Source organism: Carassius carassius, chromosome 10 (assembly GCF_963082965.1).
Source record: "Carassius carassius chromosome 10, fCarCar2.1, whole genome shotgun sequence".
NCBI lineage: Eukaryota > Metazoa > Chordata > Actinopteri > Cypriniformes > Cyprinidae > Carassius > Carassius carassius.
This window is the reverse complement of record NC_081764.1, coordinates 3,293,944-3,316,608: the sequence shown is the minus strand read 5'-3', so window position 1 is coordinate 3,316,608 and position 22,665 is coordinate 3,293,944. Positions and strand designations below refer to the sequence as shown.

At 36.8% G+C, this 22,665-nt stretch overlaps 2 protein-coding genes across 2 annotated transcripts; one reads left to right on the top strand and one right to left on the bottom strand.

The window, feature by feature from the left end:
* Nucleotides 1-734: 734 nt before the first annotated feature.
* Nucleotides 735-13,489, bottom strand: LOC132151539 (RNA-binding protein 5-B-like). Its single transcript, XM_059559721.1, has 25 exons — nucleotides 13,350-13,489; nucleotides 12,704-12,741; nucleotides 12,460-12,634; nucleotides 12,219-12,374; nucleotides 11,298-11,367; nucleotides 10,651-10,724; nucleotides 9,780-9,863; nucleotides 8,810-8,870; nucleotides 8,271-8,336; nucleotides 7,919-8,079; nucleotides 7,648-7,745; nucleotides 7,448-7,535; nucleotides 7,289-7,357; nucleotides 7,119-7,188; nucleotides 6,895-6,995; nucleotides 5,383-5,515; nucleotides 5,200-5,291; nucleotides 4,938-5,108; nucleotides 3,492-3,632; nucleotides 3,333-3,401; nucleotides 3,076-3,249; nucleotides 2,347-2,421; nucleotides 2,157-2,257; nucleotides 1,917-2,046; nucleotides 735-1,126 (listed from the first exon to the last, which is right to left on the bottom strand). Exons 2-25 carry the CDS (start codon nucleotides 12,718-12,720, stop codon nucleotides 1,001-1,003), a joined length of 2,502 nt encoding a protein of 833 aa, XP_059415704.1. The 5' UTR covers nucleotides 12,721-12,741; nucleotides 13,350-13,489; the 3' UTR covers nucleotides 735-1,000.
* A 1,945-nt stretch (nucleotides 13,490-15,434) lies between these two features.
* Nucleotides 15,435-18,760, top strand: LOC132152265 (cysteinyl leukotriene receptor 2-like). The gene is made up of 2 exons (XM_059561077.1): nucleotides 15,435-15,946; nucleotides 17,553-18,760. The coding sequence occupies exons 1-2, from the start codon at nucleotides 15,940-15,942 to the stop codon at nucleotides 18,758-18,760; spliced, it is 1,215 nt and encodes a 404-aa protein (XP_059417060.1). The 5' UTR covers nucleotides 15,435-15,939.
* Nucleotides 18,761-22,665: the final 3,905 nt, after the last annotated feature.

Below are 22,665 nucleotides of genomic sequence, written 5' to 3'. Positions count from 1 at the left end.
GATATCTTAATGGCAAACAGATTGCTATGTAGTGATCAAATGCCATAACAAACAAAGTGGCACTTTGCAGAGTAACAGAGGTTCACAAAAAACATGTTAGACAAGCAAGCATTGAAGGACATGTACTGGGAGTCCGTTAGGAATCCATGTATTAAGGCGGATAGTATTTTGTCACGCCACGCCATATTATAAATTTGTAAAACATATTGTTTGCATTAGTGAAAGTTTGTTGTTGTCACCGACTTGTCAAGTTTCTCCACCTTGTCTATCAACCGTGACATTACAAACAAGTTTATTGTTCTCTTGAAAGAAAAGAAAAAAAAAAGACAGTTCCTGTGAACAAGGCGTTGCATTCCATGGATGATAAACTATGCCACAGGCGGCGGATGGGCAAAACAAACACGTTCAGACACGCAGGAGATTAACAAGAAGCTAGAACCTTGATCAAAAAAAAAAAAAAGGTGAAAACAGATCAAGATATGAGATTAATATTGTAGATTACATTTTGGGCCATACTGAAAGCAATATTCTCAATATTCTTTTGATAACATGACAGATCAATTGAACAAACACTGTCATTCCTTCAGCAGTGAAAGAAAGGTGTTGTGGTAAAATGAAAGGAAATTATTCTCTATTTTTTTTTTTTTTTTTTTCAGCATAATCGCATTTCAGATTTGACGTCAATCACAATACGAACTCCTTTGAAAGAAAATTACACCCAAAAGATAAAAGCATTCAGGTCATCTCATTTATTTTCTTATGTACAAAAATGAGAACGTATATAAACTTTACAGTTCAAGGTCTATTTTGGAAAAAGCAAATAATGATCAAAATCAAAAACACATCCTTCACATTTCTCGAGGACTTTGTACATATGTACACATTCTCTTGTTCATTGACAGAGTTTATGAAGTCAAAATAAATACATGACACGCCTCAGCACAGCCGATTAAAGTCACAGTCCACAGTCTTTAGTCAAACTGACATGAAAGATCCTCATTTACTCAATTTCTGTAAAGCGTGCAAACATGGCCTTCCGGACGGCATCTTTGTATGTATCTGAAGCAGAGAGGCTGTAGTTGCTTCCTTTAGTTCCCAGACCAGCTCCCTTCATTCTCAACTGAGCCTGCAGACAAGATGACAGACTCATTTCTTAGTTATGGCAAATATTTGAACAAGATGATACTCCGGTGTGACTGGGATTCAAAATTAACCCTATGCCACACCTATATAGGATTAGTGAGCTGCAAAAACAACTAAAAACTAACAAAATATTTGCCGTCTACATCATGTTTCGCACTGCATATGAAATAGCACGTCACTGCAACACTCACAGCATCATTTATGGTGAAATAACACATCAAGAATATTCAAACGCATTCTGATTTTATTTTAGCATATTTAACTTGGAAAGCAAGGTTGTTATATTGAAGAAACTGAAACCACACAAAAATATTTTCCTTGTTTAAAAAAAAAAAAAAAAAAAAAAGTTATCGAAAACAAAAAAAACTTTTTATTTGCATTTAAAAAAAGAAATTATTAATAAAAAAAAAAAGCAAATTATAAATTAAAGACAATTTACAAAATATTTTAAATTAAAATGAAAACAGAAAATATAAACTTATTCAAAATATGAATGAAAATAATATTAACTCAAAACTACTAAAATAACATTGCTGGTTAATTCAAGGACACTCTGGATTTACAACTTAAATCTTTTTTGCAATAACTCTGAAAGCAAAGTAAAAATGTCATTATCTGACACTTGCCATATTGTGCATGTTTGTCCATGCATGTACGTTTTTCACATACTAAAGGACACCACCTACACGGACTAATACCTCATGACACATTTGTGTTGAAACGGTTTATTGAATATCAAGTACATCATGGGAACATGACAAAAGGAGTTGTACCTCAATTGGTGCTGTGATGCCCTGCTGGTTTCGACCCAGACCTTTGCCTTCCTTCCAGCCCATGGCCTGCAGCATCTTATTGCCGATATTATCACTGTTCAGGCCATCCTTGGTGGGCTGCTCGTAATTTCTGCCAAATTCACAAAATGCTATATTGTTACATTGCTATCGCAACTGTATTGTAATAGTAAATATCTCTGCTGAATCAACCTTAAATTGAAAATAAACACACAAACTTACACTACAGGTGTTGGCTGGGTGAATTTCCTTTTCTTGGGCACAGGGGGTTCAGGAATACCGTATTTTTCTCTTCTCTCAGCAGCCCTGTCTCTGTACTTCATCTGTTCAGTACGAGGTCAAAGGGAATGAATGAGTGTCAGTAACATCTAGGAAAAACAAGGAAGATGTATGTATTTATGAGGTTTCACACCTCGGTCTCTTTCCTCTCCAACTCCTCCAGTTCTGCTTCACTCAGTTTGGATCTCCTGAGAACTTCCAAGTTTTGCTGGAAAGCACAGGTGGATTACATTTAAATAGGTAAATAAATAAATAAATAAAGCACTCCACAGGTCAAAAGTTTGGAATGATCCATTTTGAAAGGTTTTTGAAAGAAGTCTCTTATGCTTCCAAAAAAATGAAGCATTAATTACAAGAAATATTTCTTGAGCAGCAAATCAGTATATTAGAATTATTATATGATGCTGAAAATTAAGCTTTGCATCACAGGAATAAATTGCATATTGAAGCATATTCAAACAGAAAACAATTCTTTTAAATTGTAATAATATTTCTCAATATTAAGCTTTTTTCTGTATTTCTGGTAACCTAAATGCAGCCTTGGCGTAGAGACTTCTTTCAAAGGATTTAAAAAATCTTAACTATTCCATCCTTTTTATTGGTAAAAATTTTTTGTTTTCAAAAATAAAGGTTTTTTTTTTCCTTCAATCTCTTAATTAATTTTAACATGAAATAGGAACAAACAAAACTCCCCTTCACATACATATAAATTTTTTTTTTTAAAAGAGTAAATACATATATATACACATACACACATACACATATATGAACAATGACTGTTTCAAAAAAGTTTAAGTGAATTTTTTAATTTTTAAGTGTTGGCAATGATTCTTATCCACCTCAAACGGCCTCGGCTCTTTACCTTGTGCAGGTCTGAGAGCTGCTGATGGCGGATCAGAGCTTCTTTATTGGGGAACTGGCGTCGGCACAGAAGACATGCTATCTTCTTCCAGTCGGTCAACTTGTCTTCCCTTTCATCAGCCTCCATGACCTCCTCCGGCTCACTGTCACCGCTGTACGCCGCCACCAGCCCCACCTGCAGCACAGCACAGGGGGGATCAACTAATTGAATTGATAACGTGACATGTTTTATAAATGGTGCACAGTGGATTATAGGACCTTTGATGAGGAGCACTCTTCTTCTGTGACTTTGGATGCCTCTGTTATAAGCCTCTCCAGTGCTCCTGTCTGCACATATGCATATAAAACAAAAACCATGTATTATGACAAAACCATCATGATTCGAGATCAGCAACCATCAAATGTCTCCAGCAATACCTTCTTCTCAAAGAGTGTGAACCCAGCATCTGCTGCCGCTGCCTCCCTCCTCTCCTCCTGACTGATGGGCTGGAAGCTGCTTCTGAAGTTTTCTTTTTGTTTGTTCAGACTCTTGGCCCAGCGCTCCATGTCCTTTGCAATCTGATGCACAGACATATTTTTAGCACAAGTGGAGGATTGAAATAGCTAGATTTTTGACATTTTCTGAACATATGAGTGCTGGTTGCATGTGCAAAACTCGCCCACATGTTGCTAGGGTGTTTTAAATGGTTGCTAGGGTGTTCTAAGACTACACAAGACTCTGATCTTTAGTTTTCCTGTGATATGTATTGTGATACAAAAATAACTTCAGGAATTATCACCAATTAGCAACAATCTGGAACTAATTAATTCTAGAATGATTATGGGGGATATTGTTTGGGGAGGGAGAAAAAACTGAAATTACTTCCTTGGTCTAAAGGCTTATTAAATTTGGGTGTTCACACATGGGTATATAATATTTACAATAACCAAGCCCAACCTTGTTCAGTAACCATAAAATAAAACTGTTTTTTAAAAATCTTTCAAATGTTCAATTATCTAGTTTTATTTTGGTGCACTAAGAAGCTAAAGCACCTTATCATAAATATGTAAATGAACAAGCATGCCAAAAATAAATAAATAATTCAAATAAATTGCAGATGTCAATTTGATGATTAAGCAATAACAATTTTAAATCGAGAGGACTGAAGTGCATATTTAAATTTTTTATTTTTTTTTCACCTACTGTATTTACCGGTAGGGGTGGGATCTTCCCAAAATATCATATCACAGTCTTGTCACACAAAAATCACGATCTGAATCGCGATCTTCCCAATTTTGAGATGTACTAAGAACATGCTTATGACTTGTCTATTTGAACATTTTGAAACACAGTATTGCATTAAACAACTAAAATAGACATTAAAGCCTGAGTTTAACTTTAAAACACTGCATCACTGTATGAATCAAATATACATTGCTTCTTATTAAAGTTACATATGATTCATTCAAGAGCAGTGAGCAATTTTCTCTCTTTTGTTGTTTGATTAATGACAGACAGCAGAAGGTTTATTAGGCTATATTAATGATTACATTAATGAACAGATCAAATATACTGACATGCATCTGATTTCTTTCTCAATTGTTTGTGTTAATTTAAGAAATAACTAACTTTATGTCTTTATACAGTCACCAAGACTGAAATGTCATATTGTTGTGTATATTTGACCATTTATTATGAGGACATAAAAGATCATGATCTCTACGGTTCGGTTGAAAAGTAGATCGTAGATGCCTTCGAGATCGATCACGATATAAATCGACAGATCGCCCACCCCTATTGACCAGCAAACAAAAATTGAAGTCTGTAGTGTTGGATCACATTGTTGTTTTTAAAAGAATCCAAGCACGTTGAATTGTTATTACCTGCTGAGCTGTTTTGCTCTTAGGTTTCTCTTTCTTCTCTTTGCTGTCTTTCTGAGTGGACGTGGAGGAAGCGGCGCTTTGAGCTGCATTGTTGGCATCCACTGCTGGCACATAGGCCTGCTTCTCTCCGTCCCAGTACAGATACTGCTGAGTCTGGGAGTTGTAGTAATACTACAGACAGAAATAACAGTACTTAGAAAACTCCACATGCAATCTGCTGAAATATAGTTTTGTCTTGTTGAAAACTGCACGGCATACGTACATGTGTGTTTGGGTCATAGTACAGGCCAGTGCTGGGGTCGTAATAATACCCAGAAGACTCATCATATTGATAGGATGAAGTGTCTGGGACAGCTAGTGGAAGTGAGAAATTGGCAAAAGAATCAGAAACCTGTATCATAATGTCTTTTGATTGGATGATGTGGATTAAGTGATCTGTTCTTACCGGCTTGGTTTTCCTGAGAGGTAGCTGTTGCTGTGCCGGCTGCTGCAGACGATGTCGCGACTGCGGAGATTGCAGAGCCGGAAATAGTGGCAGCGGCTGTGACGGGCTGCGATTTGCCTTCAATCTGCAACGTCTGACAATATGATGGGTTATAATAAGATTAGAACAATCACTGCACTAGGACTGTGGTTCTCAAACGTTTTGTCAAGGGCAATATTTGAAGATATTTTTAGCATTTCAACTGTAGTGACAAATCAGTTTCGCATTCGCATTTTAGGGGCTAAATATAACATTATTTGTATTGGGGTCGCTTCGACCCGTGGACATGAAAAACAACCACGGACTTGGCAAAACTGATTGGCCTTTACTACACAGAGCCGTAGTTCACTGAAAATCCACACAAAATCGATTTCAAAATCACAGGCGATTCTTTGTTGACTATGGCTCTGTGTGTAGTAAATGCCGCTCCACCTGAACCAGTGTTGCCAAGTCTGCGGTTGTTTTTCATGTCCGCGGGTCGAAGCGACCCCAATACCAATAATGTGATGTTTAGCCCCTAAAATGCGAATTTTTTATCGGGGAACCTCCTGGAATTGGATTGGGCTAGTTTTGGACTAGTTTTGAGAATTGGGCAGGATTTGTTTTGAAAACCTTGCAACCCTGATCTGAACACACGTGCTGGAGATGTACTTATAATCACAGGAGCGCCTTTACTGACGAGATGCGCATGAAAATCGCATTCGATTTTTTTGCACAGCCCTAATTTAATGGGATTGCTTTCTTCCTAAAAATGTATTATTTTAATCAGCCGTTGAAATAAGTTAGGAAAAATCTGATTTTGGAACAGAGATACTTGTTCAGGGATCAATGTTAATTTAAAACAACACTAATATCTATAGTAACATCCTAAACTGTAAAATGACCATAAACTACAATTAAACTGTTTGTGTTCAAATAATAAAAGTTGACAAAAACAATGATGCATGTTATATATTGGTCTGAACAAAAACAGATGTGCACAAATCAAATAAATGGCCTATTTCAAAGTCAGAATGGGAAATTTCACAAGTTCGCAGGTAAGCTTTGAGTTGTTCATGACGTCTGGATATTAATTTTTTTTTTTTTACATTCACAAATATCAGAGGTTCATATAACTAAAAACCACTTGTATTCATAAGAAAAAAATAAATTACGATTTTATTTTTCCATGACTTATTCAAGGTCTGGAAACACCCTGAAATACCCTCATATATACAGGTTCTCCAAGACCATGAGAATTCCTGGTGCTTAAATAAAATTACCTGTTGTTGACAAAACAAGTGAAAAAGATATATTTTTAAAAATGAAAGACACTTTAGCTTATCGTTTTATGTGAAACACTTCAATAATTTTACAGCCCTTGGAAATTTGACGAAGCCCACAAGTACATCCTGGCCCACTCAATGAGAACCACTGCAATAGAATCGAATGTGATTTATCTAGTTTTAAAAAAAAGGAGCATAAAGTAGTCACCTGAGCAGCAGGCTGGCCAATGAGATGAGTCTGATAGACCTGGGCGCTCTGAGAGATCACTACTCCTGTAGCAGCAGGAAGAACCTTCACACCTGGAGCCGCTGCCAATTAAAACATACCGCAGCTATTCAACAAGCACAACGTCTTTTTACATTTATAAAAGAACATATTGTGACCTGGCAAAATCCTATTATGATGCTCCAACTAAAAGAGGCAAACGTTACCTCCGAGTATGCCGTTAGCCTGGGAAGGGTCCACAGCTCCAGCCTGCTGCTGATAGTACGCCTGGTACTCCTAAACAAATCATCTTAGCTCAGCTCAATACCAAAACAATTCATATAAATGCAATTCTAAACTATTTTGAAATGCTTTTCAGATGATGCAGTCAGCTGACCTGTGAATAGGGGACATATCCCTCTTGCAGGTAGCTGTATTCTGATGTCGGTTCCACACTCTGCTGAGGCTGTAAAGTGAAATATAGTCAATTAAACCAGTCATGCATGCATAATTCAGTTATAACATTGAGCCACGGTTACAATAAAGTTGTTCATACTTGACTGGAGGACCACTGAGCAGCTGCGATGGCTGTACTGGCAACCGAAAAGGCACTAACACGGTTCCCATCTGGCAACAACAGGTCCCTGAGAAACAAGAAGGCATTTTAGTTAACTGAATTATTAATCAAGCTACAGCAAACGGAAAAAGTCTTCCGAGCAAATCAACCGCATGAGGATACGAGTGAGAGGTGCGTACTTTCGAGCACTCTTGGCAAAGTCGACACCAATAGTCTTCCCATCCAGCTTGAGAGGTGGCTGTAAGCCCTGAAGGATGGTTAGGAGCTGTGACGCTTCCTGCAAAACCACAAACATCATCAGAATGTACAAAAGAGCATGCAGGTTTAATCTTACTGATTGTTTCATCTCGTTTTGATACTGGATTCACTTAAGAGATCAACCTCTATATGCTTAAGATGATCTTTGGAACAAGAGATTTGTATAGACTGAGGAAGGGATAAAACACGTACCAAAGGAGAGGCAAGTTGGACGAAGGCAAACCCTCGGTTCTGTCCCGTCTGTTTATCCTTAATGAGGCGGATGTTGCCGGGCGAGAGGTTAGCGAAGGGGGCGAGTGCCGTCAGAATGGCTTCAACAGTGGAGTGAGGGGCGATGTTCCTCAGGATGATGGCTGTCAAAACATGCAAACATTTCAGTGTGAATGCAATACAACACACTAGAGGACATACCAGTCTCAGCCAACATTTGAATGTAGATTATCAGCATCAGCCTACATTGGATAATTTTGTGCAATCGACATTTTAGATAAGATTTATTGGTGCATCCCTAACTCAGAGGTGATATCTGTGGAAAAATGCTTACTATCGCCATAATAATCTCCACTGGGCTGGGTGTCTGTGGCTCCTGCTGTGCTACTGGACTCAGAATCTGAAAATAAGCACATAGAATAAAGCACATTGAGTTTCTTTAAACATTGAAGCCTGATACAAACCATATCACTGAAAGAGCCCCATACAAAGGCTTTGGGAAGGTCATAATAGATGATTCCTACAATCCCAGAGTGACTCTTTGTTTTTAAATTATTAGCATTTAGTATGCAGACACTTTAAACTGATGATATGAAGGCTGACAGTGTGGGATTATACATTTTGATGCCTGGTTTGACATAAAACATTTAAGTGGAGCCATAATATCAGTTACCAGCTATAAAAAGAGCAAATGCCAGCTATCATGAGTTATAAAAACAATAACTATTTCATATTAGTTTGTGGAGTACTGTACATAACACCCCACATACATTTTATTAGTTAAAAAAAACAAACAAAAAAAACAATTTGCTCCAAGGACATGACCATCCAGATGGGTGCAGACAGCGGTTTCCTGCTCAGGGAGCTACTTACCCGCTTTAGCTGCGCCACACCTGAAGCACTTCAGCCTCCTCCGGAAATTGTACAGGCCACACTGCAAGCAACCGGTCACAGTGTTTTAATTGACACTTCTGCTATGGGGCACCAGGTAACAAGCACACTAGAGTGGCTTGAACACTCACCGTGATGGATGCTCACCAAGTGGACCAAAAAACTGAGATGCTACAGTTAACTAGCTAACTTTTCCAAAACAAAGCTTACATAGAGATGTTCTGACATTAATTTTAAGATCTTAGATGAGTCATTTATTTGCTACAGTATTCACCATTTATTTTAATGCTCTTTCATCAAAGGCTACGTTCATAGGAACAAAATGGAACATAAATTAACTTATACAATAAGTATAACCTAAATTATCATTACTATTCAAAAGTTTGGGGTTGATGAAATCAAGTCTCTTTTGCTAAACAAGGCTGCACTTGTTTGATCAAAAAACTAATATTAAATGTTATTACAATTTAAAACAACTAATTTCTATTTGAATATATTGTAAGCTGTAATTTATCCCTTTAATGCAAAGCTGATTTTTTTTTTTTTGCAACATTACTCCAGTCTTCAGTGTCACATGATTCTTCTGAAATCATTATTTTTTTTATTTCATATGGCTATCAATTTTGTAAACAGTTGTGCTGCTGGGATAATTTTTTTTTTTTTATGATTCGATTTGATGAACAAAGTTCATTTCTTTTAGTATATTTGAAATAGAAGTCTTTTGTAACATTATAAATGTATTTTCCATTACTTTTGATCAATTAAATGCAACCTTGAGGAATTAAAGTATTATTTTAGTTTTTAACAAAAAAAACTTTTTTTCACTGGTGAAAGTAAAAAAAAAAAAAAAAAAATCTAATTTTGAAATTTCTGAATAAAACCAAAACAATATTCAACATGAAACTGGTATTGTAACTGCTGTTCAACATCTCGGGAACTTCATGAAACTTACGGAGTTGCAGAGCCAGTCCTCAAACTTGTGACGGTTGTTGCTGTAATGCACAGCAACAGTCTTGCCTTGAATGCACAGCAGTTTCTGGAAAAGGAAGAAAGAGTTTGGTTATTTCCTCTCTTACGAAGGTTTAATCTCAGCCCAAGAACAACCACATTAGCCACGATGGTTTAGGGTGAGGATCGCCCGGGAGGGTTTAACGTGTAAGATGGTGTGTGTTTGGGACCCGAGTGTCCGGATGGGGCCGGAACAGAGTGTATAAAAATAAAAAATAAAAATAAAAAGTCTACAAATGCCACTCCTTTCTTAAACGGGACAGGGGGACTTTCAAGACGAAGCATAGGCTTACCACATTTACGGTCTTTGTGCAAAACAACTAATTACTATTAAAAACTGCTGATATATTTTAGCAGTGATGTTCATAAATGGGATGTTAAATATAGAAGCAACACTTCTACTTCTAATCTTGAACAACTAAAACAAACCTAACATTGTTTATTGAAAAAAACACATATTTTAGAGGATGATGACAGTGTTGACAAAAAATTGTGGTTTTAAACCTATTTGAGTCATTCGAGTCACACCTGAAGTGTATTATGTACTTCCCTTTTATAAAATCAGTGATTATTTTCCCGTGCTAACAAACAAGTTCTGGTAAAGGTTATAACATGAGGCCAGAGTATCCATCAAATGGCTCTTCTATATTTTGGTCACACCTTGCCTTCCAAAACAGTGGCTCTGGTCCATTTGTGTCCATATAGTCTACTGGGGCAGCAACTTTGCTTTGGTTTTTTCCCTTCCATTAACATTTTTCTACTTAATTTGCATTATTCCCCAGGGCAAAAGCTAGACTTGGTGATTAGGAAGCAACCTGATTGGTCTCCATCCATCGGGTAGCAGCTTGCAAGTGATAAAACTCCACGAAGGCGAAACCTCGGCTTATACCTAGAGAGGCATTCAGATATACAGACGGGAGGCGTGTTAGTTTATATGGTTCAGAGGTACAACAGTCAAACTCTGTCACAAACTGCTTTGTGACCCCCTTGACCCAGAGAGGCCAAAGAGATGTAAGTGGGTTGCCTGAAAACTTTTACCATAGCAAAAGCAGCTTATAATATTCTAGCTGTTGGTTTTACACTGATAAATGTAGGTTGAATTAATAACTAAAGCAAAGCAAACAGTCTGAGTCTTAACAAGCAAATAATCTTTATGAGACAGATACTGCCATAAGATTGACTTTTGCACGACCTTTAATATGTTCGTATTAACTTAAACAAGATAAAGAAGCTATATGACTGCATCTACATTCATGTAACTTCAATTGGCACAAAAAAAAAAACTGCCAATTTTGAGCCACACAAATCCCAGACAAAATTTACCTCCAAACAAGTTTCTATTAAGCAAACATTTTTTAACAGATAACATGTTGCTATGGCAAAAGGCGTTTAAGCAGAAGCAGCTTGGCCCAGTGGACACAGGTTTGTTTGAGAAAGGCAGGATCCGTGGTACATGTCTCACCTGTTCTCTTCTTCATCAGCCTCACGTCCATCGGCTTTGGCCCCGCCAGTTGCTCAATGGCTGCTCGAATCTGTGGATTACAAGCCAAACTCAGATCAAGTTTGTCTGTTGAAACTAAGCCCGCTTCTATTTTGACTTTCATAGTGAAATCTCATAGTTATAAGTAAAAACCTTAAGATGCATTTTTTAAATTATTCTAAAACTAATAATTTTAATCTTGACAAACACTGGCTAAAATTTATTCTCTCGCACTGAAAGCTTTATTTGTAATATACCTATTAAAATCCTTTAAAATGTATTAAATTAACTGAAGAAATTTCCATAAGACTTTATTATTTCAGGTCTGGAATATTGATAACAATCATTAATACTATTATTATTATTTATACTCAAAGCAGAAATTTCCAAGATAAAGATTAATTACATTCATTAAATATTTACCAAACAAATTCATTATTCATATTATTATTCCTTAAATTCTAGGCCTGGAAATGTTTTTTTTTTAAATGATTTTATTATTTATTTATTTTTATCATCAAATTTATTACTCACAGCAGAAATTTCCATGATAAGATTTTTTGATTACATGCCTGGAATATTTACTAAATTCAATATTTTTAAATTCTACTCACAGCTATTTATTCATTCCTTTTTTTTTTTTAAATGGGCCTGTAAAAAATATTTAAATGATTTGTTGTTATTGCAAATAATGTTCAAAAAATTTATGATAAGGTATTATTAATATCAGTTCTGGAATAATTGCCACATTTGCTTATTATTGTTAATTATATACATATTTTGTTATTTTTTGACATTTCCATGATTCTATTTAATCATTTCAGGCCAGGGAAAAAATGCGCTGTGGAGACCTTTTTCTTTTTTTTTGACAAAAATTAAAAACAACAACAAAAAATCCCTTACATCTGCCTCCGATGTGTTCATGGGCAGACCCCGGAGCATGATGGTCTTGCTCTCCTTCTCGTCGGCTGGGTCTCCTCTGTAATCATGCTCAGAGTAATCACCATCCGAGTGGTGTCCATCATCAGATCCATCACTACAACGCCGCTTCCTTCCTCTCTGTTACATAGGTTAGATCTGAAGTGAGCATCATGCTCCTGTCAAAAAAATCCAATAAACAAATACATACATATGTCGTCCTCACCTCAGGACTGTCCCTGCTCCAGTATCGATCCACTCGGTCACTCCGCTCACCATCGTATCGGTCACTTCTGCGATGCGAGTCGTATCCGCGGTCATCACGATCTCGTCGGTCCCTGCGGTCATCATCACGACACTGTTCAGAGCCGTACCTGCCGCTGCGCTCCGTACGGCTGACCCTAGACACAACAAGATTAAATAAAACATTGGAAAATAACCAAATCCTCAATAAATCTTAAAACACTCACCGTTTATCTGCACCCATCTTTGTTTCTCAATGCAAGGCCTGTAAAAAATGTGTATAAGTCAATATATAGCCACATTGGTCTCTTGCAGATATATCACAAATATATGAGATTATGAACATGTATAAGCTCTTGGTTCAATTATAAAAAATACAGACACCTGGTGGATATATAGCATGGTACAAATCAAATTTCCATGGCATTAACATTTGATAAGATCACAAAACATCTGTAAAGGAAACACCGTGAAACGTCTATATATATATACAGTATATATATATATATATACAGTATATATATATATATATATATATATATATATACAGTATATATATATATATATATATATATACAGTATACTGTATATATATAACAGGACAGGACTGAATGCATAGCGTTACCTATAGCGCGGTATTTTCATGGTAATTCAATGTATTTCATCGAATAGCGTGGTACATGCACATACAAGCCATATGCTATGTCCATGGTACATGTCTAAAAAACGTATGGTTGTAGTACCATGGTGTGTTTTGATCGTGTGCTCTCCATTTTCGTTATGTAAGAAGTTCAGTGAGCTACAAGACCAAAATGGAGACCGTGTTGTTGGTGAAAAGGGCGCAAAACACACACCGAGACACCGAAAACTCACCAGATATATTTCAACGAAAATTTGAAATGAAATATTTCTCGTATACGGAGAACTCTAACGACTGCTAGCAGATAGATCAAACTCTTCGTAGAGTCATTCGATGTCATCTGCCGCTAAAATGGTCTACGAATTTCTCATTCCCAGAATGCCTTTAGATGTGGCGCCGTGTTGTTGCATGATGGGAAATGTAGTTTATTTTTTAGCTGTTTACGTCGACTACTCAGAGGATAAATGTTTGACTTAAAGGGTTAGTTCACCCAATAATCAAAATTATGTAATTAATAACTCACCCTCATGTCGTTCCAAACCAGTGAGACCTCTGTTTATCTTTGGAACACAGTTTAAGATATTTTAGATTTAGTCCGAGAGCTCCCAGTCCCTCCATTGAAGCTGTGTGAACGGTATACTTTCCATGTCCAGAAAGGTAAGAAAAACATCATCAAAGTAGTCCATGTGACATCAGAGGGTCATTTAGAATTTTTTGAAGCATCGAAAATACATTTTGGTCCAAAAATAGCAAAAACTACGACTTTATTCAGCATTGTCTTCTCTTCCGGTCTCTTGTGAGATTTCAAAACACAACAGTTTAAATGATATCCGGTTCGCGAACAAATCATTCGATGTAACCGGATCTTCTTGAACCAATTCACCAAATCGAACTGAATCGTTTAAAATGGTTCGCGTCTCCAATAAGCATTTATTCGCAAATGACTTAAGCTGTTAACTTTTTTAATGTGGCTGACACTCCCTCTGAGTTAAAACAAACCAATATCCCGGAGTAATTCATTTACTCAAACAGTACACTGACTGAACTGCTGTGAAGAGAGAACTGAAGAGGAACACCGAGCCGAGCCAGATAATGACTCGTTCTCGAGTCAAGAACCGTTTCTGTCAGACGCACAAAACATAGGAGCTGATGATACTGCACATGTGTGATTCAGTGTGAAGCAGACCGAAACACAGAGCGTCTGAACCGAACTGATTCTTTTGATGATTGATTCTGAACTGATTCTGTGCTAATGTTATGAGGCCAGGTAAACCGAAGGCTTGAATCAAGGGCAACCATCGCAAATGAAGTCATTAGGTCGAGCGCAAAAGAACCGGTGAACCGTTTTCTTCAACCGGTTTATTGAATCAAACTGTCTGAAAGAACTAGTGGTGATCCGAAAACCGATGCGACCGGTTCTTCACTCGAGAACGAGGCAATCTTTTGTTCGTTATCTGGCTCGGCTCGGTGTTCCTCTTCAGTTTTCTCTTCACAGCAGTTCAGTCCGTGTACTGTTTGAGTAAATGAATTACTCCTGGATATTGGTTTGTTTTAACTCAGAGGCAGTGTCAGTCACATTAAAAAAGTTAATGGAGACGCAAACTGTTTTAAACGATTCAGTTCGACTTGGTGAACTGGTTCAAGAAGATCCGGTTACATCGAATGAATTCTAACTGACCCTCTGATGTCACATGGACTACTTTGATGATGTTTTTCTTACCTTTCTGGACATGGACAGTATACCGTCTCAATGGAGGGACTGAGAGCTCTCGGACTAAATCTAAAATATCTTAAGATAAACGGAGGTCTTACGGGTTTGAAACGACATGAGGGTGAGTTATTAATGACATAATTTTGATTATTGGGTGAACTAACCCTTTAATGAAATCCTAAAAGTATGGTGCTTTTTAAAATAACATATATTTTATATTTATATTCATTTATTATTAATACATAGGCCTACCTGAGTTTTTCTTGTTTTATATATGCTTATACAAAAAAATGTAATACCATTTTTTAATATATATTATGGAAATGTCATGCTTGGTGCAAAGAGTTAAGGGAATGACGTAATAATAATCTTCATATGAATTATGTATAGCTGTTATCAAACCTGCTCATAGAAACTACCCAAAGAAGAAGAAGAAGAAAAAGAAGAAAAACTCCTGAATTGTTTGATCGGTTAGCCCCATAAAGCATTTCGAAACATTATTCAAAAATAATTTCTCCTCATATGAATTACAAATAGCACGTTATCAAACCTGCTCATAGAAACTACCAAAAAAAATAAAAAATGTAAGGGCGTGGTCTATATTGAATTCTTTAAGGAGTTGGATCGAATCTTTCGAACTGTTAATGTACCACCCCCTTAAAACATTTCAGAACTCAAAGTTTACGTTTATTTTTGTGTTTAGTGAACCTGTTTACCACTTTGCTTTCATTTAGGTAATAATCTCGCATCAGATGATATGTAGTTTTTTTCACATCTCTGCAGTCGAATAAAACGTTGTGCGAATCGGTTCGTTTGAATCACTGAAACCCAGCGATTCTAAAAAAAGATTCGGACAGTACTTTCTATCGCCGAGGCGACTACTATCGGAGAGTCCGGAGTACTTCGTGCTATAACACTGCGCTGTAATCAATGATGGGACACCCGAGTACAGAGGCAGCGCTCTTCAAGACCTTTATAAACGAAACAGACACTTGAGACTGTCGAGAGAGGAACATTTTGACATTTTGTTACATAACGCTCTCATACAGAAATCTTAACGCATACGGATCCTTCAGTCCGCTGATGATGAGGATGATGATGGTCAAGACAGAATGACAGGTGAGTAAAATTCCAGCCAAAGGCTCATTATCAGTCTCACTGAGCTTTTGATATTAATTTTAAAATACAAAATGTAGCCTACAGTGAATGTAGCCTATCATATATAGTTTTGAAATTAATTTACAGTGTATTTCCAATGGTACATTCAATAGAATTGTATTTTATTTTTACATTTTTGAGTACAGCGGCACTACTTTGACATCCAGTATGCTACATAGAACATATGGTGTCCAAAAACTGTATTTTGGATTTGCACTATGGTGTCCCAGAGTAGCCTATTCTTAGAAGAACCTTAAATACTATTTCAGTACCATGCAGGCTATGTATTAAAGTATCATATGTTTTACCATCTCTGTACATAGTACCTCCAAAGTACTTTTGTGTAAAGAATTGCCATGGTAAGTGAAAAAAACAAAAACAAAAATGCTGATAGCTTTTGGTGCTTTTAGTGTATGACTGGTTGGAAAACTTGTTTGAGTTGTTCCGTTACTAGTTATTCCAGTGAAGAGCAGCTTTGTTGTATTTGTCCAGTACAATTATTTTGACTACAGCGTAATGAGACCAGTTTAGTTACTTCCAGAAAATTGGTTTAATAGTCACATTAATAAATAACAATGTCTTTCTTAATGCAGAACAAAGGCCCATGTTTTGTTTTCAGTTGTAGGCTATATTTACAGCTGTCATTTGAATATTGTTAGTGTGCAACTGTTTTCATTTCACTCTCTGAATATTCTTTTGCATGTGTTTTGCATATGAACTGTCAATGGCATTACTCTAAACAACAGACTTATTGATAAAAAAAAACAACAACAAAAAAAACGATATTTGGGTATTTGCAAAAACCTTATATTTCCCTCTCCCCTTTGTTACTTGACAATAATAATCATAATAATAATTTGAATCTTCCTTATTTACTTATACAACATATTTATTTTAATATTCAAATAATATAAACTATATTAAATATTAAACTGCATAAAATTACAAGATCTTTTTTTTTATGGATTTAGATTTAGTAAAGCATATTATACTTATGCCACCATGCTGTCTGTGTTTTAAACCTCTGTGGCAATGTAAATGTTTAACCTGAAAACCAAGGGGAGTTTTCAAACCCGTTATAAATATAACACATCTTTTTCCTGGTTAAGTGAGCTATTGTTGAGCAATGGCTTGACTGTATTAATCATTTTCTAATCTAATTTCTTTATAAGCATGTTCAGTCTTTTATGGTGGCCACACCAAACTCACATCCATTCAGAGGAAAAACACAAGCACACGCAAAAGGTTGTTAGTCAAATGTGCTGCATGCATACAACATTTTATGTTGGGTGATCTGCCTATTTGCATAGCTGAAAAATGCTTGACCAGTACAGATTGACCACTTGCCTCAACAATGTTTGCTGAAGGAGATTTGAAAATTCAGAATTTGTTTATTATTATTGTTTGTGTTTTATTAATTATTAACACCAGAACCCCTAGACAGAGCATGACATCTTATCTTGAGCTGGTATTCGTTACAGAATATGCAGTAATTTTGCATGCATAAAGTATTTTGTTACTGCATCGCAATTGTTTAATTACTAATTGTTAATCTTTGTGCCTTCAGCTTCTGCTTTTGCATCGGTAACTCCATCTTGGCTCAACGCCACCCAAGAACCTGTCATGAATCAGACTTGTGAGGAAAGTGAAGACTTCAAATATTTGGCGTACAAAGTCACGTACTGTGTCGTATTCCCAATTGGATTTATCAGCAACTCTGTGGCTTTGTTTGTGTTCCTGTGTCACACTCCAAAGAAGACGGCCAACACAGTATTTATGACTAACTTAGCTATCTCAGATGTTGGCTTCTCCTTGACGTTGCCCTTCCGTCTGGTCTACTTTTTTAGGGGTGGTCAATGGGATTTTCCAGACTGGTTTTGCCGCTGGTGTGTATTTTCCTTTTACGTCAACCTGTACACAAGTGTATTGTTTCTTACAGGTCTCAGCGTACTACGGTACATTGCCGTAGTTCACCCCATTCGCAACAAGTCCCTAGTTACAGTGCGGAGAGCCAGTCTATCATGCTTTGCGATCTGGATTTTTGTGGCCTGCTTGTCAACGCCTTTCCTCTTGACAGGTACTTCAGTGCGGGATGAAAAGACACGTTGCTTTGAACCGGGGGACATCAAGTCATGGGAAATCATATTTATCTTGAACTATGTGGCAGTTTTGTTTGGATTTGTCATTCCATTCATCATAATTCTCATCTGCTACGGCTGCATAATCTTCAAACTCATCAAAGGACGGAAAATCGGGAGTCGTAAGAGAAAGTCCCGCCGACGCGCTGTGTATTTGATCGCCGTTGTCCTGAGCACATTCCTGCTGTGTTTCCTACCATATCACGTCGTCCGCACTGTCCATCTTCATGCCATAGTTTTAAAGAAGACCTGCCAGGTCATTGAGTTCCTCCTAAAAGTTCTGGTCATCTCATTGTGCACGGCAGCGTCCAACAGTTGCTTCAATCCATTGTTGTACTACTTCGCAGGAGAGACTTTCCGCATGTCTGTCCGTAGAGCGTCACATCGTGGAACCGTTAGTTCATTCAGCCAGAGTGGTTTTAATCGGTCTTTTCAACGTCGAAGCCAAAGCAGCTTGCAGAAGTCGAGGGGCCAAAGCTTCACTTCCGTACGCCAAGACTGTCTGCCCTGCTCTGTGAACAGCTCCTGCCAGGTTCTAAACAAGAAGGAACCTGAGAGCTGCAAGCCTGAAAAGCAATGCAATCAGTCAGACTCTGAAGAAAAGCAAATTGCAATTGATGAAGAGGAAAAAATCTGAGTGTATAGCATTGGTGTCTTTATTGTTGTCTTGAAGGAGTGAACTTATAGCATCTTGGTTGTTTTTCTATTTCCTTTTTTTAGGTTCTCAACTTAAAGACTGAAATGTGAAATATTTCCTCCTGCATTAGATGAAGTGTGGGTGAATCTCACACAACCTTTAGAAATGGGTCATATTTTGATTCCTGCATTTGGCAAACCCTTTTATTCCAAGCAAATCCTGGATATATTTTTGCAAGATTCATCCAGGTACAAACTTAAAAATAATGGGGGTTTACAGTACTGCCAAAAAAGAACTATGGAGGCCCACACATGACATGCATTAAAAAAAGCAAGAAAAGTAAGTTGTGTGCACGCTCCCTAAATTTAAAGGGGTCGTATAAAGCTTTTTTTTTCATTATATCTGCACTGTTTGTTTCCTTCACTGGTTTGCACTCTACCTGCCATGTGCCTTGTGCTGCTTTACTTATCTTTCTTTTTACATGACCTATTTGTATAGTTGTACTTTATATTTTATTATCTGTATTTTATGCTTTATTTTTAGGGTTATCTGTATGCACCAAGGGTTTGAGAGTAACGCAATTTAAATTCTCTGTATGTATGTGCTGTACATGTGGAAGAATTGACAATAAAGCAGACTTGACTTGGACTTTTTAAAGATCATTATTTTGTGTGTTTGGTGTAACAGAATATGTTGACATGCTTTAATATAAAAAAAAAAAAACGTTATTTTTCAAATACTGTACATTATTGCAGTTCCTCTATGCCTCATCTTTCTCAAACGCATCGTTTTCTACAAAGTCCCTCCTTCCAGCACGCACAGTCTGCTCTGATTGGCCAGCTGATCCAGTGCATTGTGATCGGCTGAACACCGCAAGCACTTGCCAGAAATGTAACGCCACTATCCATAATTGCAAACTTCATCTTTCAAAATAAATGTAAAGACAGTTAATAATGTCCTTAGTTTTACCACCAGTTCAAGCCCCAAAGGGGAACAGAGTGGTGTGACAGATACAGTGATGAAGCTCGTATGTGTTTGCAGTACACAAGCCACAGACGGTTAAGACAGCTGACTCCACTGTGTGACCCTGTCTCTCTCTCTCTCTCTCTCTCTCTCTCTCTCACACACACACACACACAAACCTCCACATTTAAACATTCAATAGCAAATACTTAAACTAATAATAAAACATAGTTCCAGTGGGTGTTTCAGAAGTGCCAGATTGTTGTAGCAAAGTCAGAATGACCTCCTCTCTTAGGTTCACGAAATGGTCATCCATAAAATGTGTTGCTGTTCTGTTGTAAGTGAATCTTAAAGATTCCTAAATGCATCTACTTACAGAAGGCCAAATAAAGTGCTTTTGATTTCGCCTAGATACACACAGCATCTCCCTGACATGACTGTTAACACACCAATTGTGTTATTGAAACCACGCCTACTTTCTTTGGTTGGCATTACACAAATATTTCCACATAGTGACATAGATATGTGGGGGCGTGTTTGAACGAGCCATTTTAAGGGGCGTGACAGAGTCTTAAATTTGATAAAGAATATCTCTTTGGATTTGAGACTTTAGTCTTTGCAACTATACAGATCTTCTTCATGCACCAAGAGCTTGGAACACTCCAAAGAGAAAGGAACATTTGAAATCACATCATTTAAGTAAATTGAGTTCATAAAATAATTTGTTCCACTTCTCTTCCACATTCTCCTAAACTAGTTGCTGCTATTATGTTATGGACAGACACTTAAATTGGGTTTTATTGTGAGTTGGGAATGAATTATAGAGACATTCTAAAAAGCTATGCAGCATTGTATTTAAATTTAATTATTTAAGTAAGAGGCATCTACATCAGTTTGAGAATGCGGACAGGAAGTAGAACAAACTATGATTTTGTGTGCACAATTTACTTAAAACAAGAGAACAAATTGTTAATAGTCTGTAAGAAAAAGTGATGAAGATGTTGAAGATCTTGATGAAGATGTTTATTGCAGCATAGCAGTGACAAAGTACATGTAGGTTCAATGGAGTCAGAATGAACCTAGAACATCCTAAGTTCAAACCTTTTATACATTTCCAGTTTACTACCCTTCATGTAAATGAAGTTGCTCCTGTTGTAACAGCTTTAGTCTCTATGCTAATTAAGTTCTGGCACCCCTTTGTCTGAGGTGGTTCTCAGTGTCCCACACCATTCCCATTCTACAATTGGTCACGATTTGCTCAGGATGTGATCATCCCAAATGGTCTACAAACAACATAAGTGTTGACTTTCTTCTTCTCTATTATAATTTAGCCATTTTGGGAAATGAGCATGATCAAACATATTACGGAGTGGAAGCTGGGTCGAGGCAGACTATAAGTTCTTACAGTCCACACGATTTTACTTTTTGTCCCCCCGGCATGTCATTTGTGGAGCTCCATAAAAAACAGGATGTGTAAAATGCGCAAATGCAACCAGGTGCTAAGAGAATAATTAAACCAAAGGTTATATCATGAAACAGTCTTATATGACGTCTCACACAGAACACATTTTTCCATTTCCATTGTGCTATTGTTTTTCTATGTAAGCATGCGCTAGATGTACAAGACTTACACAAAATGTGGCACTCAAGTAAAAGAAGTTAGAGTGGTCATGAACTGCCTTTTATTGTACTGCTCACTGAGATCCACTAATAATGCAATCATTTTTACATAAAAAAGTCATAATTTAGAATTAATAGAAATAATTTAGAAAAGTTTTCTGTCCTGTTTTGCCCATCCCCTGCCATCAACTATAAAAACATTGTAATGGAAGAAAAAAAAAACTATGTTCAAGAGTGTATATCCAATTTCATCATAAACCAGCAAAGATTGTTTGAGAAGATACTCTTTATTATTACTAGGGCATTATTGAAAGACAGAAATCATTGTTCTCTGTTTGTGAAATAAAAGTCACAAATGGTATCTGTATCCGAATCAGATTCCCTAGACAGCTATGAAGTTGAATTGGGAACAAATGGAGAGGTTTGCTGAGATTTCCTGCTTCTCAGATAGACATCTCACACGCTTCAGAGTTTCAGAAGGAATGTCAAAAATAGATTTATCGGAAATTTTTGTTTTCATTATATCAATGGATCATATGAGTTCTGAAAATAAGAATTCCAAAACATCAAAGACTTCAAAGAAACATTCTACCCCAAAAACAAAAGATCATTATCTATTACCCCATTGAGAGGAAATTCAGTGGAACATTTGGTGGAACTTGGCTGCAGCTTCGGTTAATATGATTGAAGATGGGAAGATTGTGTAACTATATGATTCCAGGATTTTCACTGACTGTATCTAAATACCACAAGGTTAATCAGTCTAGAGACAAATTGACAGAAATTCTATCACTGTTATTTTGCAAACAACATTTATCTGAGCTTTCTCATTGCATAAGGGCCAGTAATATCAATGTCACCTCAATGCATTCATGAATGCATCCTACAGAATAGTTTTACCAATTTTGTATGTTATCATTGACATGCTTAATGTCATGTTTCATTTCACGTGATGGTCTTGACTTTCCCTTTTATGTGAAACTGCTTGTAAATCTGGTTGTAAAGCATTACATGCAAGGAGGATGTTTATGAAAGCAAAATTATGGGACTCGAGTACTGTTTGAAGTGAGTTTAGCAGCATGATAAACTAGTGTACTGCTGTGTATACTGTGTCCTACTTGTTACTTTTTAAAAGCTGCATTCTGTTATTTAGCATTGATTCCTCTGTGAGAGTCACTAACTCATAATCTGTCACCACCATACACTCTTAAAAATAAAGCAGCATCATTTAGTCAAAGGTTCTTTAAAGAACTCTCTCTTTCTTACCTTATATAATCTGAAGAATCTTCTTTCGCCACAAAGAACCTTTTTTGAAACAGAAA

Bases quoted from the DNA above. Each gene is read 5' to 3' on its own strand.
- LOC132151539 (XM_059559721.1), bottom strand. The intron at 9,864-10,650 runs GTTGCTTCCTAA...TTCCTTTTCCAG, and splicing joins GATGGATGGAGACCAATCAG to AAACTGCTGTGCATTCAAGG. The intron at 1,127-1,916 runs GTACAACTCCTT...TCTTGTCTGCAG, and splicing joins GCATCACAGCACCAATTGAG to GCTCAGTTGAGAATGAAGGG.